Below are 18874 nucleotides of genomic sequence, written 5' to 3' on the forward strand. Positions count from 1 at the left end.
CATTATTTTTGAGGTTGCATTTGATTGACTGAATTATTTTTCTTTTGTCCTTACTTTTGTGGTTTGCAGAGGACCTTGATAAATTGTCGTTGGGTCGCAGGAGAAGAACCATTTTTCATTAGCATATGTGAAGTCTAGAAACACTTTCATATTAAAGAAACACACCTTCCAACCCAGCATCTGGAGTTGCTTCAGAAAAAATGTCTTTGTTATTTCTAATGTTTTAATATAAAATTATGTGGCTTCAGTTCAAGTGTCTTGGACCTGTATCCTTACTTAAATGATAGTTATCTAAATTCAGATACTTCTCAACACAGGCTGTATGACCCGCCTTTGTAAGACATCCACCATTTATCCACTTTGGATGACGAAGACAAAATTTGGTCAACCAAAAAAAAAAAAAATAGAAACTGAATATTTGCTGGCTATGTGGGGGGAAATAATAAGCTGCCAATCATGAGAGCCCTCTGGAGAATTTTCTGCGGTTTAGTAGTGATCGACAGGAATGACATTTGCTGAGTCAACATCAGACTCTAGTCTGTAATCCGCACTGGGGGGAAATTTGACCTGGGTCAACATCAGCCCTTTTTTTTTTTTTTTCGATCAACAGCTCGGTGTATCCTAAGGTTTGCCTCCCTTTTTGGTGAATGGCAATTGAGATAGTGGCAGACATAAAAAGAGAAAGAGAAGACAGCGAAAAGATTGAAGTGGGAGAAAGGAGAAAGGACACACTGAGAAGGCTTCAAACACTGATCAGAGAGTTCAGACCAGAGTAAAATGCGTCTGATGTTTCGGACCCAATAAAAGCCGCTATTAGCGGAGAGTTTGGTGGCGATGTGCAACTAATGAAGCAGAACTAAATACAGAGATAGATTCTGTCCCAGACATTCTCCCAGAGTGTATATTGACAAAAAACAGTAATTACTGTTGATGCGCGTGCTGGTGTGATTTATTGAGACATTTGTTAGTAGGAACCTCAGATATCTATGTAATAATAAATGGAGTGTGAAACTATGGATGACGCTATAAAAGGGTTGTACAAACAGGCCTGTTAGTGTGTGAGTGTGTGAGTGTGTGAATGTGTGTGTGTGTGTGTGTGTGTGTGTGTGTGTGTGTGTGTGTGTGTGTGTGTGTGCACGCCTCATTTGCATTTGTTTGTGTGGCCTTCGTTGAGGGTGTGGATCACAGCCTTTTCTCCCCGGAGCGTTGCAGCGGTCATAACCTAAATATCAGACAGCGTACGGGTCCAGTGTTACGTATTACAGATTCTAGGCAGCTGCCTTTGAAACCATTTCTATTTTGACCATAACAGCTTAATAGAGTTTATTCATCCATAGAGTGTCACTATTTGCTATTGACAGCGGGTGCCAGCATGCATACATGTATACAGTATGATAGGGCTGGGAAAAATTAGTAGTTGTTATATGTTGTGGCATGGTATTGTTATTTGACTCTGGCAGGGTCCGTCCTACTGCAGGTCCCAGATCATATCATTTGATTGTAAATTATTTAAGTACTTACCTCCTCGTGCAACATTAACTGCGGCTTCAGTTTGGCTGATCACGAAAAGATGCTTATCCCCTGCAGCCGCTGTGTCTGCAAGATAGCACGGAATCTGCTAATGCTCAGCTACGCTCTGTAACCCGCAGGCGTCAAGTGCACGCAGTGCTTCTCCGTGTGCCGCACGGGACCGCAGCAGGGGCACCTAAGCGGAGCCTCTGTGCCAAACACGACTGTACACTCATCCATATCGCTTGACGACCCGATCGTAATGAACCGGTTTAACGAGGACAAATTGTTCACACGTCGCTATCTTGATGCATGGTTCTGTGTTTAAATCTAAATTAGTGATTAGAAAAAAAATATTTCTCATGATGCTGAAATATGAATATGAACTGAACTATAAACTGAAATATTTAACGAGAAGTTTTACTTTAAGTTCAAGTTCAAGAGAGTATTTGTCACATACATATACATACAGTCATACATATATGCAGTGAAATGTCATGACACCCGGTGATTATGCACAATAAGCTCTATAAGCTCTAAAAATACTAAAATGTGCATAATCGACACGAGGTGCTCGCGCAGGCGGCCGCAAGGTGCGCCCCAAAATCTTGGGATTAGATTTGTACATACTACATACTGTATAACCATGCACTAAAGTGTGGTGAACCTCAGTTTGATGATTCCACTTCCTACTCAACAATGTGTAAAAATCCTTTTCATAATATTGCCGTATTGCATTTTGCCTTACTGGGTGTAGTTTGTATGTGTGCTTGTTACCCAAGCCAAAGGAGCTTTCGTTGTGGTGTGTTTGGAGCTCTAACTGAAGTGCACTGCTCTGATGGGGTCAATGGCACACTAGTGCCAGGGGCGCGCACAAACACAAAGACACACACAGGTCCCCACACTCACATCCACGCACATATACAGTATATTCACGGGCTCTCTCTCTCTCTCTCCCTCTCTCTCTCCCTCTCTCTCTCTCTCTCTCTCTCTCTCCCTCTCCCTCCCTCTCCCTCCCTCACACACACACACACATACGCAAACAGTTCCCTCTGTTTCCGCTGCTAACCCCCATTACCCCTCTGTGCTGACTGAGTGCTTTTCGCTGCGAGGCCAGGGAATGGGCTCTCCCGTCACCTACCAAACGCTGACATGCTGAAACACACCGCGTCTCTCTTTCCCCTCCTCGTCGCAAACCTGCCACCTCTCACTCCATCTTCTTTCACTCCTCCAAACTCCACCGTTTCTATCACTTCACTTTGTGGTCCTCCCCCGTCACTTTAGAGAACTGGGCATTATTTTGTACTCTGTTCTAAATCCTTGGTTGTGCGCTTAAAGTTCCCGTCAGCTTCAATTTGGTCACTTGTAAAACTGTGAGCACAGGGAAACACAACACTACAAAACCCACAATCCACAGGGAACACAAACAAAAACTGACGGGGCAGGGGGGCAACAGTGTCCACAAAAGGCTACCTAATATGATTTAGAACAGGAAGTTGAAACTGTCATTGAGCCAGGAACCACTTTTATTTTGTAAAGCCAGACAGCTTTCTCTTTTTTCCCCTTTTACATTGTACTTCACAAGCTCTTAACTTCAAAGTCAGAGGTTTACAGGGCATGCAGGGAATTTTGATTTGACTCCCAAGTGCTGGCATTAACTGTATGAATGCTAACAGGCTGTTCCTTCCACTTAATGCACACCTGGATATGTTCAAATGTACTCAGAACGCAAGGTCAAAGCTTTTAACTGGGAATTGGGAATGTCACTTCTAAACAATTTTAATCAAGTTGTGTTTTTTTTATTTGCGGAGAGGCAGGTTTCTCCACAAAGCTCTTTCAGTGCAAGCAAGTATTGACTGTTCTTCCTTGGGCCTTTTACACATGCTTGCGGAGGACAGATTAAATGTGCTATAAGTCATTGAGTGCCCAAGGCATGAAATCTCACCTGTCTAACTCAGAATGCATCGATATCCAGTGCCGACTTATTTTTTGGACGCCCCAGAGGTTTGTACTGATGCCTGAGCTGTGTGAGCGAATCTGAGCACCTAACAGACAAGGTTTTGTTTGTTTGTTTATCTGTGCATGTGTGTGTTAAGTTTGCATTTTTAGTAGTTATGCGTTTGCCAAGAAAAGAGGGTGTGTATCGGCCCATGTGTATTTCCATGGGGTGCCTTGAAGAGCTTTACATCTGTGGTTCTGTTTGCATGTTTTTGTGCGCTTGTATGTGTATGTGAGAGAGTAGTGGGGAGGGAGCAGGCCCGAGGCCTCAGAGCCTATTTCCCGTTGTGCAGTGTGATAAGTTTCCCTGTCAGATCCTCCCAGTACCACTATATTTCTGATAAGCTCCGCTGCTAGTTTTCCCGACCTCTGGCACAGAGATCAATTTGAGATTGATTCAGAATGCCCCGCTGGGCAGAGCTAGAAGATCAATTTGAGATGGATTGTTCACGCTGGGGGGCATACAGCACACAGTGCAACACTCCCTCTCTTTTCTTCCCCTCTACTTTACCATCCTGTGCTTTCTTCACTTTATGCAATCCCCAGTGTTGATTAGTCTCTTTCTACCTTTATTTTAGCGTTCACTAATTCCTTTCAATTGTTTTGGCTCTGTGCCAAGCAAACTGTGATACCCAGTTTGTTTTACCTGTGTGTATTGATCTGTATCCTCCAACCATCCATCTCTGGAACCCCCCCACTTTTTCATTTTCCAAAGAAAGAGGCAGAGGCAGTGAAATTCGGGATGACTCCATTAGCTGAGGTCCAGTCACTGTATAGTGATAAGGCCAACTTAGTAATGCACAGAGACCCCAGCGAACATAGATACACACCATGGCCTCTATCACCCCCATAACTAGGTAATAACGCACACACTCATTTCAGAATCCAAAGTTAGGTTTGTGATCCTGTTTTTCATCACGCCCCAAGGTAGTAATGTCACCACCACCACCGGCTCATGACCTTATCTCTAAAGCCTGAACCATCATGCCTGGAGTGACCTCATATGTCCTCCCGAGCAGTACATCCGAGTCTGACTGCGCTGACCTTTATATACAGTACAGCCCTCATTAGCCTCAAAGGAATGCACTCTAGGCAATCACGTATCTGCACATTCACGTAGAGACTACGGACAGCTATGCAGGAGAAAAATGGACCAAAAAATGCCAATGACACAGCGATATTGAATAGTGGGGCAGCAGATATAAAAATATAGACCAAAACCAATTAGTGTTAATGTTGCTACAGAGCCCAGGAAGTTCACTTGAGAGGTATTGTCTGGATTAGAAAGAATATGCGGAGCGGTTATGTGTTGAGGAAATAAGACAATGTCCCGACACCTCTTTTCACACTTAATTTCACCACGTCTGAATTTTGCCATTTATCAAGGAAGCTAAAAGCCTGCAGTGCATATACTGTAAAGTGTTAACAGTATTGAGTTTTACAATACAATAATTAGATGAGAAACAATTTGTCTTAACCTAAACTTCACAGTCACTGGCATTACGCTCAGAGGAGTAATACTGTATATGTATCTGTCCTGTATTCAGAGAAGAGGACATTTCTGTAAAATGATTGTCCCACAGAAGTGACAAAACCCAATTAATAAAGAGAGATGCAACGTGAAGATACAGTATTTACAGTCCTGGGATATTGATTATTTGTGGTGGTTGAATGGTTGAATGCAATTTTCAACCAACGTGTGTTCTTTATATGTGTCATTTGTTGTCAGGTCTCTCTTGGACAAGATATTTTACAAGATGAGATAAGAACACACACACACACACACACACACACACACACACACACACACACACACACACACACACACACACACACACACACACACACACATATATAAAAACAGACAGTATAAATGCACTCTGTGATGATGATAAAAGCCACAGTCCAGTAATTTGACCCTTTATAGTGTCTCACTGAACCACTGGAAAGTACAGTAAGGACTAAGGTCAAGCTAGTCTAATTCAGTAATTTCCTTAATCTACTGGCCTAAATAGGTTCTCTCTTTGGAAGCCTGTTTGTGATACTAACTTTGCTGCGACCCGGTGAGTTTGTCTCCCACCCGCGATTGTGAATTCTGACCTCCAGCCAATCAAGCCGGGCAGATATGACAAGATTACCCTGTGCCGCTGGCACCGCAGACTCCATATCCCAGTGGCTCTGCTCCTCAAGCCTCCATCAGCCCCATTTGAGCCTTTGACAGATGGGTCTGCTGTATTATTACCCCCGAACTGCAACCCCTCCATGTCCAACCCCTCTGGTAATTAAAACAGATGACAGAACATTGGAAGAATGAAGCGCATGGAGAAAGTCGACTAAAATACCCAGGAACAGATGCGGCCCTGTTTCGAAACCGTTTGAATCTCTCCTCTCTCCTATTGTCTATTGTTCTCTAGCCCTCCTATGAGATGCTAAATAGAGCAGATAATGGATAATAATCATCATCATAACATCCAAACACAAACTGGGCATTTTTATCACCGCCATTTAGGTCAAAAATCGGGAGTGACCAAAAGATGGAGTAAACTACAGTTTCTCATTCCAATTGTTTTTTTACAACCATACTATAGTTTAGCTTTTGGCACCACTATTACTAAATTTTTTTAATTCATAGAAAGAATAAGAGGACAAGAGGTCTAGAGATGTGCTCATAAAACACCCAACTAAAAGTGTTTCCTAACTGGCTGGTTTAGGAAAAACTCTTCAATATAGGGTCTCCAAATCCAAATTGTTATACTTTAAGTTTTTGGTCTCAGAGTATTTCATGAGGTATTTTAATGCTAAGACTAGCTCCTAGATCTGTGAAAAGTTACAAGACTTTAAGGGGACTCCCAGGTCAATAGGACGAAACCACACACCGTCATTATGGAAATAGTAATTCAATAATTCTGTTATTTTGATTAAACATAATGATCATTACCTATCTTGCTTGTGTCTCAATTGTGAAAAAATTTTAATTAAAAAAACTTTTCCAGGAAGCCAATTCATGCATCACAGGTTTCAACTTGTTATGCTGTTTGTCTGAGTGCCCAAGGTTATCATTTATATTTGAAATTAAAGTGTAATAAATATTTTGAATGATAGGTTTCATGTTGATTTAATCTTTACATTCTTTTACTTATGACCGATTGACTGATAGTAAATAAAATATCTGACTTCAGATAATATTAGCTTTCTCAATCTGGACAGGAGTGGGAAATCCACATTTATGCAGATAATAAAAAGACACAAAGTCGCCACACTTCTGCACCAAACTCAAAATATCCTCCTTCCTTTCATGCCAAAGTCGGGCAAGTAAAAGCTTACAGTTCTAACATTTAGTTTGGACTTTGTTTGCATTTGAAGGACGATAAGATATCCCAGGCTTGTTGCTGTCAGCCATGGTCATTCTGGGCTGCTCATTAGAAGGTCGTTGAATCTGATGATGTGTACGTGACCAGTACACATCATCACACAACAACACACATTGACTGACTATACATATAGTCAGTCAATATTAAATTTTTGGTTTCATGTTTAATGTCAAATCAGCAGCACTTGAAATTTCATGATGATCTTTATTTGAACATAGCTCTGTGCCTCGGGCTATTTGATTTTCATGCTGAATTTGCTGACACAGGCCACCCCTCCATCAGCCAAACCACCGTGGGCATAGCAAGAAAGCCTGTCATGAAACACAATGTCATACATAGCAACAAGGTCAATTATGCAGATTCTATTAGCTTGAGATTTCTCCCCCATTCATTAGTAGGCGCCGGACAGGAAGTTTTACGTTTTAGTGCCATTTAGTATGAGGGATAACACACAATGAATGCGCCCCTCGTGGAAGTAAAAAATAACAACTATGTTTACAGCTGCTGCTTATCCAGTGCCACACCTCCCTCCCCTTTGGCCCGAGATGTGTGGTAAATGCTCAATGCTCACACTAATACGCACGCACGCACGCACGCACGCACGCACACACGCACACACGCACACACGCACACTTCTGGCACCTGAGCATGAGTGCACAGGCCACCCAGTACACTGAGCTTTTGTAGCAGCGCACTGGAGCACATGGAGGCCATGGCTGCGACAGCGGCATCTGCTCTGTGAACGCCCGCTCTGCCTCGTCCCTCATGGCACAGCTGGGGCTCGCCAAGCATAGCGTGGAGCCATGACAGCCGGAAACCACGGAAGACAAACGATGACAAAAGCCGTGACAAAAAGCCCTGTGCCGTCAGGGTCAGTCCGAAAAAGAGATGAGAAAATAAAAGGGAGAAGAGGTGGGACGGTGAGGTCTACCACATCACCAAAATATGTGAAGTGGCTGGACTCCATCTGGAAAACGATCATTTAAATACGATGAATTTCATGTCTCAACAAGATCCGTTTCCACCCAAAGTACCCGGAACTTTTCGTCCCAGGAACTTTTTTCGAAGAACTAAAAGGTTCCCTTATCCTGTTGTTATCTGCATCTCTGCCGCGGTCCCATGAAGACCCATGAAGACTATGCAAACTAGTCTGCTGACATTATGAAAAAACAAAATCTGTTTTTACACCTCATTTTTGCAAGCAGCTATACAGCAAAATGTTCCACTCCAGTCCAGGAGGTGGCGGTAGTGCAGAAGACTATACACGAACAAGAAGTATCAAATGGATAAAGAAAGACAGCCAAAGTGATAAAGTGAAATATCACTTTGGTTGTCTGTCTTTAAACATTTTCTTCTTCTGCCTTTGTATTTACCGTCCAAAAATAAAAATAAAAAAATAAAAATAAAAAAAAATTCTCACGCTCGAGATTTTATCAACAAGTTTGAAACATATTTGACAAACATAAGTTCATGGAATCGCACCTGGGTCTACTGTGAAGGAGGGCAAAATCTGACCTGCTACACACAAAAAAAGGAAAGCAAAATTAAACAGAATAAAAGACAAACTGTACATACAGTGGGTTGGCGGCCGCAGATTTTTATTATTTTTTTTATTTTTTATTTTTTTTTAAATGGTGGCTGAAATAAATAACTGTTATAATAACTGTTCATCGCTGCGAGCCCCACCCCCCAAATTTCCTGGACTTTTGAAAAGTACCACCCCCCCTGAGCAGGGACCTTTTGCTTCTTGGGATTTAATTGAGCCCGGACCCCGGAACGTAATTTAGACCCTGGTCCCTGCGGTGGAAACGCACCGAGCTCCTCCAAAGGTCTCTCGTCCCCGGAGAAAGTTCCTGCGGTGGAAACACGCCTAAATCCCTCTGACATTGTGGAGGGGACAGAACTCGTCAGTTTTGACAGATTTGGTGCGTAAAGTGCATAAAAGGTTTGTTGTTATTGTTAATTAAGAGTAGATAGTTGGACTGGGACCACTCTATCCACGGTGGACGACTTGGAACGGTTGGTTTGATTTATATAAAGTCGCGCACAAAGAGGATGTATGTGAATGTAGGGGGCAAATAAAAATAAATATGCCTTTGAAATGAATCCTGAAATAAATAAATAAACGAGCCAATAAATAAAGAAATAAATATAAATATATAAATGATTAAATATACGCTAGACGGACCGGGCGGAGGGGTCTTTCATCACTTTCAATGCGCCGCAGGGTTTCGTGAGACACTCCGAATCTTTTACCAAGTTGCCATTTTCAAGTAGCAAAGTGAGAAAGCGGAACTCCTGCCAGCGTGGCCGCAGTGTGCGCCGTAGGAGTTCCGCAGGAGGTGCAGGCGCACACTCGCTCCCTCTCCCATTTTGGGAAAAGGTAAGGTTACGTCTATTTATTTTGAACAGGCTATTTTGGAAAACAGTAAACGGTTTTAGAACGTTTTGAATAGGCCATTACAAAAAAAAAAAAAAAAAGGTTTTCAATTTTACTGGTGACACGGAGAGAACACGGCGTCTGTTTAGTCGGCACATTTTAACATCCCTAGTTTGTACACATGTTAAAGTAGAATAAATGGACTGAAAATCCCAATGAAGCAGCTCGCCCAGCTGCCGGGCGAGCTGCAGTCGACTCCACGGAGGGGCCCGCACCGCTCAGCGAACGCTGCATTTGTTTACCGGCGAATCTTGACTGCCCCAATATGCCCCAATAATATTGTCCGCACATGGCGGACAATATTACCCACAAAAACACGGAGAATTGCGAATCTGAAATCGGACACTCATTTCGATTGATTTTATATTTCGAATCTCAATCGTGACACCCCTTATAACTAAACAGGCTCATGATGACCTACAGTGCAAACATCACATTTTAGCTAATACCAACAATATAGCTTATACAATACAGCAATATAACCCGGAATACCACCGGATACGACCTCCGGGGAAAATTAAAGATTGGTCTTCAGTACAAAGGAAGTGCAGTAAATCGTATGGCGACACGGAAGGTTGAAAGGTTAAAAAACCGAGGGGACAGCGGAAAAGAAAGGAAAACAAACACAGAAGGGGAGGAAACAGCTACGCATTTCTTACACAGAACTTGGCTCTGAGGAAAATGTAAAGCGAACCGGTTGTCTTCGCGACCGGGGCACAAACAAAACCACATGGAAACGCTAGGAGGGGGCGGGGGGGTTGAAAAGTTGTCTATTGCCCATTTAATGTTTTCTGTGGTACATAATCGCTCTCCAATTCGCGCCCACCGGAAATATAAAATCAGGACATTTTCAAAATCGTTTTAGTTTTTTTTGTGGCTCTTTTTCCAGCTCTCAGAAGGGTTGAGAGCGGAGAGCAGATCCGAAAATAAACAAGCTGGTCTGGTGTAATTAAATACCTTGTCATCCCTATGATGATGTGTCAAATGGGCCCAGGATGAATGAAAATTTAAACCTTAGCAGTGTGTCTGTGTGTGTGTGTGTGTGTGTGTGTGTGTTTACAGCTCAATTTTTGTGCTACGTCTGTTTTTCGACATCTATGACATTCATAGAATAATGTGACATTTATAGAGTCAATGTGTGTGCTCTAGGAGCCCCCCCCCCCCCCTTTGGGGCTACGCTCCTATCAGTATACATCCACTCCGGGTAGCAAAACTACTGAAATTCATCACATGCACTCTCTTCAGCCAATCAGTCCTCTTCTCCAATTCAGCGGCGACTGATACATGAGCACTCACCTTCTAACAGGGCTGCACGATTATGGCTAAAATGATAATCACGATTATTGTGCCCAATATTGTGATCACGATTATTTATCACGATTATTCATCGATTTTGGGGAACACATTCATTTTATTGCACTTTGTAACTAAACAGAAAACTGCCTTCACAATAATAATTTATTTTATAAACCTATAAATAAATAAACTCAAATGAAATATAAAATTTTGAATGAAAATAGGACTTCACTTTCTTCACATTACTTCAGTCTAAAATACATTTTACAAAAAAAAAATAAGGAAAAAAAGGCCAAGGCCAAGCAAGAAGGTCAGATTACACCGGCAGGTATTTTGCAAGAAAAAAAACAAAACAGCCCACTAACCCCTCCACCCCACCTCACCCCCCCAGGCTCCGGTGCAGCCCCCCTAAGATTTTTCTTTGCTCTAAATGAAAATAACTACTGTGCAATTTAAGACTGATTACTTGTAGGCATGTGTAGAGCAGTGGCGTAAATGCTTAAATAGAGACTCCAATATGCGCCTCCGCCTCAGCTGCGTGTGTGTGTGTGTGCGTGTGTGTGTGTGTGTGTGTGTGTGTGTGTGTGTGTGTGTGTGTGTGTGTGTGTGTGTGTGTGTGCTCCTCGGAGCCTGCAGCGCGGGCTGTGGCACGGATTATTCACTTTGCCACATGGATAATAGCGATCAGACGAAAAACAAGGACAAATTGCACTCAGCCGCAAAACATTATGGGCGTGTTTGCACTGTCATATCACTAGCGCAATATCTTTAGTGAATCGACGCACAGATAGCAGACAAATATAAAAAATAAAATTAAATCGTCTCCAGCCACGATAAATTAATTGTGGAGGCCAATATCGGCATCGGGATTACCACTAGTTTAGAGCGCCGGCATGTTTTAATAAAAATATAGATATTGGGCTCCAGTGTGCGGTGTTACGTCCTAACCCGACGTTTACACCTAAAGTTGTGACGAGCTCGTACAGATCGAGGGCGGTTGCCCTCGATGCCTTTCTTCCTCCTCCTCACCAGGATGTGCGGAAGGAACGCCTTCACTGTTTTTATCCCGTGCGTGCGCTAGCGTGCGACATGGACCACACAGCTCCGACTCGGCTTCAATTTGCACGATGGATTGCCAGGGTCGCGGTGTGTGCACCGTAGACCCCTGACACCATACACTGAACCAAAACATGATCATGCGTCATGTTTGATCAACATCCTGTACCCTGTGCCACTATGGCACCGCTTCCTCTACGATCGGTATCCACCGACCGAATCGCAATGCAGATTTCGGTGCCAAGTCCGATTGAGGTATCCGCCCTTTGAAACGGGAATGTGCGCATTCACTAGCGTTTATCGTTTGGAGCGTGCCGCTTGAAAGCCTCGGTACGACGCGGCACCGCTTTGCTCTCCCATGCGACTCGAGTCAAGCAGCAGCGGTGCTCGTCAATGTCACATTATGGTCGCTTAGCCAATCAGATAAAAGAGGCATGTCGTAAAAGTTTTCACTATCGATAACGACCAGTTCATACAAACTGTCAGTTATTTGTTAACATGTGAAAAGTATATTAAAAGTAATAAATTATAAATGGGGTTAGTTCATAAAAAAATCACTAAAATAGCCCTAATCTTTTTTTTTTTAAACAAAAATAAGAATAATAAAAAAAATAGCCCCTGATCCATTCATCCATCATTCCGATCAAGCATTAAAGCCCTTGAAAACATTGTGGTTTTATTTGATATGTATTTTATTTTACTCAATTCCCTTATTGAACGAATCAAAAAAAAAAGCACCCTGGGTTACGGGTACACTCTCACGATCACTCTCTTACACCCCCACCCCCCATGAATTTAAGTAGTTCTGCCACGCGAGGTCGGATGTAAACTAACAGGAGCTACACCTCCTTCATAGAACTGTAGTTACAAAGCTACACTAACGCTCCTTACGTGTCGTTGCATGAAGGGCCATAGAACTGTGTGTGTAGGTGTGGGAATTTCCAGGGATCTCATGATACAAAATCGCTGCAATACTTTGTTTTGCAACACGCCAAGTATTATTCAATTCTTTCTCAGCTGGCTGGAGTACAAGTTTAAAGTTTCCAAGTTTAAAACGTATCTTTTCATCTCAGTTTTAGGCTGCTTGGAAATGCTGATGTCATAACGTAAACTTGCGTTTGCGTCAGTGTGGTCAGTACAAAAACGCCACATCCGATTGTAAAAATACTCACTTAATGTGAGATGAGCTCGACACCGATTTGCCTATTTCCACCCATTTTCACCAGTCATGTTGTGAATATTGAAATGAAATCAGCCTTTTTTCCCCTGAGGGGTAGAACATGCTTATTGATAAGTCAACAAACAAACAGTGGGGAGCTGGTAATGAAAATGATACTCGCTCCCCACCCGTAACAGCTGCTTATGTACTGTACATAAATTAACAGAGCGACAAGAAAAAAAATCTGAAAAACTCAAACAAATCAAAATCCTCCAAAGACCGTCGGTCCTTATATATATGGAAATGATAACTGTTGCATACAAATTACATTGTTTTTCTTCGAGACCTCCTGGTGTCGATCCCAGCTCCGCAATGTTTCCATTAGAAATACAAACCGTAACCGAGAACAAGCGGTTTTATTGACTGAATTTAATTGATTTATTATTCTAGTAGCAAAAACTATAATTCCTATTTGTGATTTATATAATAAAATATTGATACTTGGTCTCTGTGTCTCAGTGTGCGTGTGCGTATGTTTGTTTGTGTGAGAGGGTCGAGGTTGGAAGATTGAGTTTGTATCGACCTTGTTAATAGATGGCTGCACACCGCTGAAGAACTTACACAGCGGGTGAGAGGGAGTAAAGTTGTAGGAGTTTAAACAACTGTCGATTAGTGATTGATGGTATGGAGTAAGAAGCCTGTAATGAGAGAGAAGCGCTCAGACCAAACGGGGAACTGGGTAATTGTAGAGGGCCTTTATAGGTCCACATTGGAAGGAATATTTGTCAACACCCTCCCCTCCGCCTTAATACCCCAGACGCTTAATCAGAAACTCCCTCAAAAAAAAAAAAGGGTGAAATACGATGTGGGCGCTGGGCAGCACAAGACTAACAAGTAGCAGACCTTACAATGGAAACCAACACACGACCCGGAGACAACAGAACAAAACGGAGATGGGCTTCAAAAGCACGCAAGGGGAGAATTCAGCCGTTGTCAAAGGTGTCATGTCGAATCGAGCTGTAGGCACTAATCAGCTCCAATCATATGTGTGCACTATATCAAAGGATAGATTAAAATATTGATGGATGGAGACGGCACTCCAGGCCAAAATCAATCGCCGCCTCCAACCACAGTGAGGACAACACTAATATAGAATTATGCTGCACTGATTGCGATAGGAAGATACACTGAGGGAGATAACTAGTAAGCCACTAGTTTGTGCTGTTCTGTGTGTGTGTGTGTGTGTGTGTGTGTGTGTGTGTGTGTGTGTGTGTGTGTGTGTGTGTGTGTTCTATCAGTGTATCTACATTCATTTTATACTAACCCATATGCTGCGCTGCCCGCTCGCTTGCCTGAGGTCCTGGAACGGCCGGACTTCAGCTCTCCGCTCATGCTCATGTCTGGAGGGAGAAGTAACCACAGTGTAAACACGGGATACAGAAAGTAAAAACACTGTGGAATGTCGAGGAATATGTCTTGAATAACACACACTCTGTTCTCTCACCTCTGACAATGCTTTGGTGAACAAGTTTTTATTTTTATTTTTTTGGTCGATGCAATAAATAGGCGTTTTAGAAAACTCTGCCTGGAGAACGGGAGAAATCAATAATTCTCACATCCATCTTTCTGCATCTCGCTGCTGCTAATACCTCCCACCAAATCTTATCCATCTGCCAACCCTCTGACTGTAAGCTTATATAAAAAAGTAAAAAACCCGGCAGAGCTATACATTCCCCTCTAGATCCAAAAACTTAGAGATACTCAAAAAAATCAAATTTCTCCCTTTTTCTTCCACTTTCTCTCTCTCTCTCCTGTTATTCATCTCGCTTCACGCATACACACGTTTTTTTTCCTCCCACTATCTATATTTATTTTCTACAGAACTGTAACAATGGACCAATTCACTTGAAAGTGTTCAGAATACAGGGTGGTGATTTAGGGAGAGGAGAGGAGAGGAGAGGAGAGTGGCCACAGTGACATGGACAGATGGGAGGTGAATGGAGTGTGACTGGACCAGCTGCGCACACATTCAGCTCTCACAGTGTGAGTGCTGAATTGCTGCCACGACACTTAATTAATATGGGTTAAAAAAACAATTTAACAACTTTGAACCATACTTATGCACACAGACAGACAAACAGAAAGACAGGTAGACAGATAGACATGTACACACAGGTTCTCCTGTGAACCAATGTAAAACAAAAAATGCATACCTACTGTATATATACACACAAACACACGTAACATACACACATATTTATATATGTATGTGTGTTCTTAATTCATGCACTGTATTTTAAAATGGAGTGTGCTGAAAGTGCACAGTAATAGTATGGCAGTGCCTTTTATAAGTGTACACGCTTTCCTCTGATAAAATATTCTGCAATAATGTCAAGTTGAACCAAGTTTACAAAGCCTGAACAATGATCTTCTCTGTTATATGTGAAGCAAGCTACATTCTGTGATATTGTACCGGGTAGTAGCTGGGGACGGCACCATCTTTAGTCCCAAACTGAAACAGGGAAAAGGAGTTGCATCGTACGACAGACAGAATGTCTGCAGACAGCAGTTAACGGCATCAAAGGAGAAAACAAGGTCACATGAAATCAGCCATAATCATAACCACCGGATTATAAAGCTTACATCCCACCATGATCTACAATATGTCGTTGTGCTTTGTCTGTGGGAAGGGCAGGCCGCACGCCAAATTGGGGTTTAATGTCGAGCCACAGTGATTGCTTATATCTAAAGCTGCTCTAATCTCACTTCCTGGAAAATAGGATACACATACACAAAACCACATAAAAAATAGTTATACTCTCAGAAGCGATGATTGAATTTCCAAATAATTTAGGCATCAAGAGTTCAATTAGCTATCGAGTTATTGTTATTACTGCATCACAAACTAAAAAATGCTCTCAGGCGGATTTTTTTTCCTAGCTGATCAATATCACTGTTGAGACTTTAAAACAAAAAACATGCATTAGAACAAAGAGTTATGTGCTTAGGAAAATGAGCTGTGGGAGATTGTTTACAGCATGTGTTCGCATGCTGCCAGGCATTCAATCAAAGAGACTAATCTACTGCACAAATGCCTGCACACACAAACACAGAAATGTGGGGACGGGGGTAATTTCAAACTTGATATTTATAAAGAATGTTGTGGTCCTCCATTTCTGAAGCTTTTTATATTTTTTTTCCACCAGATCCCAGCCCTGGCACAATGGCCCGCAGGCCTGTATGTGTGTGGCAGATAGACACAGCTTTCTGTCTGGCTTGCTTGTCTCAGAACAGCGTCTGTCCCCAATATTCCGCCGTCCCCGCCATGCTCCAGACACATCTACCACCCGTCAACCACAGTAAGACATGGTGTTGGAGACAAGATGATCAACACGGCATCAAGTTTCCTCAATAGAGTCACTTTTAACAGCTTTAATATAACCCTGGCACACTATTTAGCAGTACAGGAGTGGAAAGTACTAAAAGAGGCAGAAAGTACAGACAAGCAGAATACCGTGTGTAGAGAATACTAAGGGCACAGGGAGTAATAAAATGATAAAAAATATGAATAATAAAATGATGAAAGTGAGGTGAAGGATGCAACAGCTCGTCTGGGTACTGCGGGAGAGATAAAGTGAGAATAATTTAAAACAAGATCATTTAGTGAAATGAACTATTAGGCCTCTTTCTGATTGCTCCCATCTCTCTCTATCACACACACACACACACACCCAGTCACACACCCACACACACACACACACACACACACACACACACACACAAACAATCAATATCCATCCCCTGCCCTTACCCCTCCATTACACCAAAACACAGCAAAACATCATCACTGTAAGAGGTGTTTCCCTTCCCTCTCAGCACGCTCCTCGACCATCGCGGCTCCATCAACTCTATTGTTTTTCCGAAGGGTCTGTGGATCCGCCAGTGCCATGCTGCCCCTCGACTAATATAATGTGTGATTATGTGCACTAAGGAGGAGCTCCAGCCTCTCATTGTGCACATGTTACAGAGGTTCATCCCAATAAACAATATACAGTTCACAAAGTGCAAAACCTAACCTACAACAAATGAACCAGGATGGCTTCTTAAAACAGTGCCTACCTTAAATTGAAGAAGACCTCTTTCATGCATTAAATAAGTTATTCCTCTATTATGACCATGAAAAGTATTATCCTTAACATTGTTGTTAATATTATGACTGTTATTGACTGTTATTACTCTAATGCTACACGTTATCACTACTATACCGCTATCTCCCCAGATTATAGATAAGATATACAGTAATACTATACAAATATTTACGATACCAGATTTCTACCAGTGCTATCATTGTATATTAATACTGCACACTGCTTCTATGTACTATTTGTATTTACTGACTAGAGTAACCATAGTGGGTTCACTCGTTAGCATGGTGCTGCTCTCTGTTAACTTTTGTTAAGAGTTTTGTACATATAATTTATTTTCGTCTTTCTTCACTTGCTGCTGTAACACCGGAATTCCCCCCGGGGATTTATCAAGCTTTATATATTATCTCATCTTATACCCAAATGGATAAAATAAAGTTGTGAACTACGAATATATGTACAATGAAATAGAATACAATACAATTGGGAATAGGGACGATGATTCAGCCCTTGAGTGTAATGCACACATCCTAAATGTCAACATCCAACTGGATGACAGACAGTCCATCACTGGAACCAGAACTATACTGCAGTTGGCTGGGAAATGGACACAACTTGAATACCCTGCAGGCTTCTGACTACAGGGTATCGGGATTTAGGGTATCTGGGTATCAGGGAATCAGGGTGTCTGGGTATAAGGGTGTCTGGGTATAAGGGTGTCTGGGTATTTGGGTATCAGGGTGTCTGGGTATTTGGGTATCAGGGTGTCTGGGTATAAGGGTGTCTGGGTATTTGGGTATCAGGGTGTCTGGGTAAAAGGGTATCTAGGTATTTGGGTATCTGGCTATTAGGGCTGTTTGCTCAGATAGCTTACACACAGTTCGGCCATGGAACTAGAAGTTGTCTGACATTAACACGTCCATACTTAAAACCCCTGAGTGCTCAACGCGCTGCTTGGCACCCGAGACTTCCCCATCTCTCCCTCTTCAGGGTGCGATCTCATGACTGTTTATGTTTGGGCCAATGCAAAACAATATGGAGAACAAGGGGATAAGAGCTGATAAAGAGGACATAGACAGGAGAAAGACTGGCGTGGAAACAGGGTGGCTATGTGATAATGCTAATAATAAGAACAATAATACGAATAGTGAAAACAAAAACAACTACGATAATAATAAAGAAAGACGTGAGAGCAGGGGGTGGATCAAAATGGTGAGGCAGGATGGAAAGGAAAATATTTTCTGCCGGTTACACAGCGACACACACACGGACACACATAAAGACATAAACACACACACACGCGCACACGCACACACGCGCACGCACACACACACACACACACACACGCAATATATCCCAACATACTCACATCTTGGGCTGCGGTGTTCACTCTTGAACAGGGTCATATCAGGGACGCCGGAGAAAAAAAAAGAGGGCAGCCGGAGAGACTAAACCAGGAGGAGGGAGGCAGACAGGCAGCAGGATAATCCCTTATTTTCCCTTTTCAAATCTCTCTCTCTCTGTCGCCCTCTGTTTCCCTCTCTCGGTCTTTCTTTGTTTCCGTGTTGTTCGTCCTCGGCGGGCCGTGTTTTCAGGCTAGCATTGGCGCTGGCTGCTGTGCTGCTGCTTCTGCTACTACTGTATCGGCGACTAACCAGCTCGGGCAGCGCCAACGGAACATACCAAGTCACCCCCGGAGGCGGGAGGCGGGAGGCGGGGTGGGGGTGGGGGCGGGGGCGGCGGTGTGGGATCCTGGGCGGTTCCATTAGAGCTGCAGAGCTGGCAGCGGGGACACTGGGTGAGTGTGCAGCTTGCTTCCGCTCAGCAACAGGAGCTCGGCTGGAGCTTGGTGGCTTGCAAATGCGGCTCCGGCAATGGGGAAAATGCTGTTCCGTGTGTG

At 42.8% G+C, this 18874-nt stretch overlaps 1 protein-coding gene across 1 annotated transcript in view; it reads right to left on the bottom strand.

Moving 5' to 3' along the window:
- LOC307227665 (heterogeneous nuclear ribonucleoprotein C-like) overlaps positions 1-18613 on the bottom strand; it is a 42589-nt gene extending 23976 nt beyond the window's left edge. The window contains exons 1-2 of the mRNA XM_079997056.1: positions 18344-18613; positions 14154-14229 (exon numbers count right to left, since the gene is read on the bottom strand). Of these exons, the coding sequence (XP_079853182.1) occupies positions 14154-14229; positions 18344-18380 (113 nt within the window). The 5' untranslated portion in view covers positions 18381-18613. The remainder of the gene's footprint in view (positions 1-14153; positions 14230-18343) is intronic.
- Positions 18614-18874: the final 261 nt, after the last annotated feature.

Source organism: Zeus faber, assembly GCF_960531495.2.
Source record: "Zeus faber genome assembly, chromosome: 3".
NCBI lineage: Eukaryota > Metazoa > Chordata > Actinopteri > Zeiformes > Zeidae > Zeus > Zeus faber.